Below are 7,856 nucleotides of genomic sequence, written 5' to 3' on the forward strand. Positions count from 1 at the left end.
ATGTCTTGTTGCTCTTAAGATAGCAGTGTCATCATTTAAAAGGAAAGCTTGTTGTCATGCCAGTAAGCTAATGAATTTTTGGAAGTCTGTGTAAAACTATAACACATGACTCACTGTACATGTTCCCTTCCCTCACCCAGCAACCACTTGTCATCTTGGAAAGCTGGCAGAACAGTGGAGTTTGCGTCCAAAAATTAGTTGACTTTCTACTCCCACTGCTGATGGTTTGTCAGTCACAGGGAGAACCTCATAAACTTTCTTGTGCTTATTTGCCCAATGGTACATCTATCATTATATTTCAGAGTGAGTAAATTTGAATAAATATGAAGCTTGAGGTTCATATTTATTGTTGAATGTTAGAGATGGGGGAAGCACTGAAAATCAGGTTTGCCCGCTTCCTGATCCTACTGAACAAGGAACTGAGGCCCAGAAAGGTTAGCTGATCTGTCCAAGGCCACATAGCTAATTTGTGACAAAACTACAACTGAAATCATGATATTCTAACCCCCAGCCATGAACTCTTCCATTCATCTACCTTTTAAATATACTAGGTCTCCTCTTGCCATTCATCTGGGCTGAGTTCTCAAGCCTGTGGAAAAGCCCCAGTAAATTCTGGTTCTTAGTCTATTTTAAAACATTAATCATTTACAAAATTACTTTTTAATAAAATAATTAACTTGTAAATGTGACAAATTCACACTATTATTCTGATGACACAAGTTTAATCAGAATGTCTGTGGTCTGTGAGCACAAATGAGAGTGGGCTCAAGTAAAATGCCTCTGGGCATCTGAGAAACATGAAAGTGCAGTATCCCTGGCTCCTTTGCTTTAGTTTTTTCCCCCCACTTTCATGGCCTGGCAATTGTTTTATAATACTCACCCCAAGTTGACCACCACTACCACCACCAGATATGGTTTTACTCACCTCAGGGTGTACTATAGTTCAACCTTTTTCTTCCTTGTCTATTGAACCCTTTCTTCTTTGTCCTTTACATTGTTGTTCTCCGGATTACAATGCTGACTCAGATTGGCTAGGTTTTCAGAGAATTTCAGAGGGTAGAGTAGGTGGATGGATAACATGAAACTTTTCCCCTTGTCAAATCTACAATTGGTTGCTTATTCATTCATTCAACAGACATACTGGACATTGACTATGTGCAAGATGCACAGCTTCTGCTCTTAAGGGAATCACAGTACTAGATGTGCATGGGAGGGGGAATAGAGCACAGTATGACAAACAATGGAATACTACAGAATAAGGCTTGTTTAAGAAGGCTGGGATAAGTGTGTACAGTGTACCAAAAGAGTTTAGGATACAGACAGGTAGTGATAGGAAGGGTAACAAACCTAGGTAATAGGATCATCAAGAGCAATGGTTGAGAAGCAATAAAGAATGGGAAGTGCACAGAGAACTACACTTTCCTGGAACAATATAGAATGCACAAAGAGTCATGAAGGAGATGAGGCTACAGAAGGCCTTACATATGTGGAGTTTGGGTTTTCAAACACAATTCGTCCATCAGGAATGTTTGAGTAGAAGACCAACATTTGAGAAGGTATTTTCTCTAGATTGGTCTTAGATTCTTAGCACGTGGGTACTTGGAGGGGCCTAGCTATCCCAGTCTTCATATCATTCAGTGGAAGAGTTCCTTAGAGGATGACTAACTTGGTCAATGTCAAGATGTTGGATGGTTTTTCTCCCATGCAATATGGTGCCCACTGGCAGTCTTTAAGAAGCAACCTTGAGGTTTGCAAAAAAAAAAAAAAAAAAAAAAAAAAAAAAAAAAAGGAAAGAAAGAAAGGAAGGGGATATTTGTGTAATTTACATTAAACGAATAGTTAACAAGTTGATATAGGCTTTGTACTTTACATGAGGAGAGATTTATTATACAAAGCAATGGTTACACTTGGAGAAATTATTTTTGGAAAGGAGAACAGGAATAAAAATGTTAATACTGTTTGCCTTTAAATCAGAATTTGTGTTAACTTTGACATACCTCATATAATATTTGGTATGGTGGTAAGTGAACTTTATGAAATCACTGGTCATAGAAATATATGATTATATCAGACTCAAATTTGGTCAGTAGTGTATACTTTCATTAAAACAATATCATTCTAATAATAGTAATAGTAATGTATGGACTGCAGCTGCGCAGTGTATGTCTGAAGTATTACTGAATCTTTAAGGACAGTCATGTGAAATTGCAAGTTTATAAATGAGACCTACATTCAGTCTAAATAAACAATGATTAGCTTAATCGAATTTTTGCTTTTGTTTAACACATTGTGATATTTACAGCTTTAGGCAGATAGTGCAGAGTGGGAAGTGAGGGAGAAAGTTTCTCTTTGGTTCCATTTTTAACTTAACTCACAGTATTTACCTATGGAGAAGTTTTGTAAGTATTTGGCATTTGATGGACTCTGTTTTATAAAATAGAGGTTCTAAGACCCAGAGAAATGAAATATATTTGTTTGTCAGTCTATATTAAGCATTTACTCTGTGCCTGGCACTGTGCTAAGAATTGAGTAATAAAAGACAACTTATGCACTGCCATTTCTACCTAATGTTCAATTCAGTGTGTTCTTATTCCTAATGAGTGGAGAATTGAATGTTACATTTTGATTCTGGTAGGTGAAAAATCTTTTATGTTTCCATTTGGAGGAATATGGAAGAAGAGGCTGTTCAAGGAAGGTACTTTCTGTAACAACCACCAGGTGTCAGCAGAGGACGTGAAACTCTTGGCAACATTTGAGATCTTGGTTGTCTTTACTCACTAAGGTCATTTCCATTGGAACTTTTCAAAGGCAGTAGACCTCCACTGGGCCACTATCTCCCAAATAGTAGTGTCAGAAATTTTTTCCTGAAGACTATATCACATCCATTCCTTTACCTTGTAAAAGTTGCATTAGTTCCTCAATCTTTTCATGATTTCAAGCTTTTAATTCTTTCCCGGTTAATATTTCTACAAAGTAGAAAAACTATTGGGGGTAGGGGTAAGGTAGTATCACCAAATTCTTGTTTCTACTGAACCCTTCTCCCCAAATATGTGGAGCCCACTCTCACCTGATATGGGGAAAGGTGCAGGGTCTGTTCTTTTTCCTGCACGGAGAAACAATATGATGGTGGAGCTTGATGGCTCCAAATGGCATAAGGAGTTTTCAGAGTATAAGGAGAGAGGCCTTGGCATCTTCACTGGCCCAGCTGTTTGGTGCCTCATGCAGCATGTATCGGGTGGTGTTCACTTACAGATGTTATGGAACAGTGAACACTGTATTGATCGACAGGGGAAATGTTGGTGAGGTGGGTATTGATTTGTATCATACTGGTTTTCTCCAGTTTCTCATCTGGCCTCCTCACTTGAGTGGGCAGGCTGGACAGGGAACTGAGGCATTTGGTATGGAGAAGAGCTCCCTTGGACAGCCAGGCTTTTTTTTGGCCTCATAAGCTTTCAGAAGAGATAGCAGAGGGCTATTAGTTTAAATAAGTTGCTAAGCTACTAATAAACTAAAGGAGAGGCCAGTTTTGGAGCTAGAGACACAGTCAACCATTGGCTTCAGTAGCTAAAGCTTCAGGGGATAGAGAGTAAGGCATAGCATGCAGCCCCAAGTCTATTTTCTGAAGTAAGGGCCCAATTGATGCAAGGTTCTAGAGTTTAGACATGCTGTAGGGATTTCTTTTGGCCTGATCAGTAGGGTTTGACACACTGCATTAAAGTTAATTCTAGGAGTTATTTGGATTCTTCTGTTGTTTTATATTGAATAAAGTAACATAAATAAGGTGGTGAATCAACATGGATTCAAAAATACTTTGAAAGTTTTGCTTTTGTAGAGATTTTTGTGAAAATAGTGAAAGAAAATTACCTTGTTCCTTAAAACATGTGAAATGTCCTTAAAACACACTATGTACACACATACCCTTGAAGAGGGTGGCTGACATTACTACTGGGGTTATACCTAGCTCAGCATCAAGTTGTGGCGCTCAGACTAGACCTAGAAAGTCTCTGAGAACTGTATTAGGATATACTTCTTAAGAAGCTTAAAAAGTTCTTTATTGTTGGCTTCAGTTTGGATTAATGTAGTAACTGCATATGGGATTGTATAAGATCTAATTGTACAAAATCATTGTCTTTGCTGTATGATGGCTTTAGTTAATGATCTTCAACCTTTTCTCGTTACTTTAGGGAATCCTATAGCAATTACCAATTTGCTCATACAAACTGGAGTTGTCATATTCAGGCCACACTGATTGTCACCTCTCTCAGCAGCAGTTTTACACTCTCTTCTCCTGCCTTCCCATTTTCAGATCACTGGGGTGATCCTGCTGGCCGTTGGAGTCTGGGGAAAACTCACTCTGGGCACCTATATCTCCCTCATTGCTGAGAACTCCACAAATGCCCCCTATGTCCTCATTGGAACTGGCACTACCATCGTTGTTTTTGGCCTGTTTGGATGCTTTGCTACATGCCGTGGTAGTCCATGGATGTTGAAACTGGTGAGTATGTCACAACATCATACTTCTTTTTCAATTCCTTTTTGCAAAAAATATCAATCACATGAAAGCAAAGTAGCCTTTCTTGAAGCCACAGATAAGACCTCAATATTCATTGATTCTAATTTTAGTCCAGACTCTTACATAATCCACCCTTTAATCCCTTAGAGGGAAAAACAACCCCAAACACAGCCTGGCACAAAAAAACCAGTCCTAGTCCCCTGAGGTAGATGATAAGAAATCAGTGGCCAGCGGTTCTAATAGGCCATTCATATCCTTGTGGCAAGACACCCTGTTCCAGTTTTGAATTCTGCCTTAGAAATCTCTTCAAGCATGTGATGTGCAGCTTTGGTGGGCAAGACAGCATCCCAAACATAAGCAGTCTTTAGTCTCCAAGTTCCCACTGGAGAAATACTTTCTGCGTCCTTGAACTTGGCTGTGGATGCATGGGCACCCTCTTCTCGAAACCTGAACACCCTGGTTCTATGGGAGTTGAGCTAAGCCAGAGCTTCTCCACTCAATGGAGGGTTGATGCAGTGCTAACTATTGGCTACCACGACCAGTGCCGGGTACCTTACTGCAATAGGGCAGACAGAGCGGTGATGTTTCCCAAAGAATAAGGATAAGCTGTTAAAAGGTTGTTACTGTGATACTTATTTTTTTAATAGAATAGTTGCCTAAGTCTCTACTCACTGTCCATCCTCCTCATTAATAAAAGTTAATATTAAAGGCTTTTATAGATAAAAGGTAGCAAAGGCATCTCCTAACACTTGAGAGCTCATTAGCAAAGTGTCCACCAGTACTTTGTTGTTTGTTCTTCCTCATTTAGCTCTAGGTTGTAGTAGCATTTAATACCATGTAGTGATAGATGTGGGTGTAAAGGTAATTCACTCTAAAAGAACCACCTTCCAAAGTGGCACAGGTCAGTGTCTTTGTTGACAACCTCATGGAAGCCATGGTTGATTTGGCCACTTTCTCTTCTGTAGACCATGCAGGAGACATGCCCTGGCCACCACTGATTCTTTTGGGTTGGTGGCAAAACCATAGTGAAGCCATATTGAGGCACTTTTACTGCTTTCAGCTGTCACTCTATGCTAACACCCCAAGTTTTCCTTCTTGTATTTCTTACAAGCATTAGGATTTGTTTTAGTCTAGTATAGTAGTCCTCAACTTTGGATGCATGCTTACATCAACTGGGCAGCAAGATGAGAATTAACTTCAAATGCATAGTAAAGAAGGATTGCTAAATATTCATCTGTGTAAACAATAATGGAGGAGACCTGGTCATGAGACTTGACTGATTCTGACACTGTCTATGTGTTTAGTGGCAAGGATGTAACCTCTTTGGACCTCATTGATGAAAGAATACTATTGGACTAAAAATCACCAAGGTTTCTTCCAGCTCAAATAGTATGAGTGAAGGAGGAGCATAAGAGAGGATACAGCAATGGAATAGTTATCTCTGGCCTATTTTCACTTTGTGGGGCCTAGGGAGACTGCCTCTTTCCTAAGAGTTTCACCACAGAAAGGCTAGGGCTCAAACTTAGGAGGAGTTCTAGTGGAGTCTAGGCCTGGTATGAGAGTCTCCCTAGAGTAAAATGTGCTTCTAATTGCATTTTGTACCAAGTCAAGAGAGAGAAGTTGTTTATATAGGGCATTCTACTCATAACTGTGTGCTTCATATTTTAGTGGCTGTACTTCAAGTGTGTAGAGACTTTTGTTAATATTTTAAATGAAACTGGCATTTTAAGCCAGTATTTCTTCCTTTTAATATATGTGCCACTAGCTAAGAAAAATAATTTATGATCCTGTGTATATATTTATACTTTACAGGACATGTGTACACTTTACAAATAAGTCATATGGCCATGTGCAGTCTATCTAAATTCCACAGCATCATCTAGGGCCATTCCAAATATTGAGGGCTTTTATATAGTTTGAGATGAGAAGAAGCATATTGTAAGACATATGCCTTGTAGGAAAGGAATCAATTCTCTTTCCTTTCATCTGCTTTTCAAAGTCACAAAAATGGAAACCATTAATGTCTCATAAGTACCATGTAATATCCCTGAAATTAGGCATGCACATGCACACACACAAAATCAACTTGGAAAGTACAGGAAGCATGAAATGGGAAAGAAGCACTAAGGGTTTTAGGTGCCTGCAAACATTGTTAGTCAGTAGTGTAGCATATTGGCTTTTTAAAAGACTATTAACTCCACGTACTGTGCAGAACAAGAAAGGTAGGTAGGTAGCCTATTGGCCATTGTTGTATATGCTGCATTCGAGTATGACCACCATATTAAGGAAGGGAGGTCAACCTCTGCACATTCTGATTCTTCTGTAAGTATGGGAGGGATACAATTCCAAAGGGAGAGGTTTTGAAGCCATTTTCTGATTGGAAAAAGAAGCAGGGTTGCGCCATGGCTGTGTTTGCCCATATAAGGGCCTGTTGTATAGAAGAGAGGGCTGGTTCTTATATCTCCTGAAAGCAGATTCAACACCAGTGAGTGGAAGTTACAGGTAGGCAGACTGTGGCCAAGAGAAAGGAAGTCTTTCCAGCAGTGTAAACAGTTTGAAAACTAAATGAGCTATAAGGGGTGGGTGGGTAGAGCTGGGTTTGCAGATGCCAAATGACCATAAAGAGGAAGGTGGTATGAAGGACTCCCAGACAGGGTGAAACTGTGTCCTGTGACTTCCAGAGTACTTTCTAGCTCAAGGTCAACCTGAGCTGATAGGCATGATACTAGTCCCAAAATGCTTCCTCCTATTAAACAGACATATTCCTATATTGGGGCTCATGTGGGTAAATCTGGAGAAGAGTATTTTTAAACTTTTCCTAAACTTTGTCTAGGGAAAAGGAGGATTTGTCTAATTCTCCCTGACAAGAAGTAACCTACCCAAAAGAAGCACTTTTCCTAATATTGACATATTTGACTTTGTTCCTGCCTACTTGATTTTCAGTATGCCATGTTTCTGTCCTTGGTGTTCCTGGCTGAGCTCGTAGCTGGCATTTCAGGGTTTGTGTTTCGTCATGAGGTGAGTATACACAAAGTGGATCACTCAGTTAAAGAGTCTTTGGGAGGAGGGAATTTGAAACCTCTTGAAATATGTATAGGGCACATATAGGCTAGCTGGCATCTCCAGTGGTATTGCTATTTTCCAAATATCACATATTATGGGCTGAAATACCAATAAATTTCTAAATGTAGGAATTTAAACAAACTCAAAAACTTAGTTGTTGATCCTCACTCTATTTCTTTATATAGTTATGAGTGTGGTGGAGGGATCCGGTACACATGGGAGGAAATTATTAGGCAAAATTTAATAGTCCTAATCTCGTATAAAGAAGATGTTAGACGAA

At 39.4% G+C, this 7,856-nt stretch overlaps 1 protein-coding gene across 1 annotated transcript in view; it reads left to right on the forward strand.

Annotated features, from left to right (window-relative positions):
* Nucleotides 1–7,856, forward strand: part of TSPAN7 (tetraspanin 7) — a 79,301-nt gene that overhangs the window by 58,635 nt on the left and 12,810 nt on the right. The window contains exons 2-3 of the mRNA XM_006090556.3: nt 4,307–4,495; nt 7,457–7,531. Coding sequence (XP_006090618.1) covers nt 4,307–4,495; nt 7,457–7,531 — 264 coding nt within the window. The remainder of the gene's footprint in view (nt 1–4,306; nt 4,496–7,456; nt 7,532–7,856) is intronic.

This window comes from Myotis lucifugus, unplaced genomic scaffold (genome assembly GCF_000147115.1).
Source record: "Myotis lucifugus unplaced genomic scaffold, Myoluc2.0 scaffold_76, whole genome shotgun sequence".
Lineage (NCBI taxonomy): Eukaryota > Metazoa > Chordata > Mammalia > Chiroptera > Vespertilionidae > Myotis > Myotis lucifugus.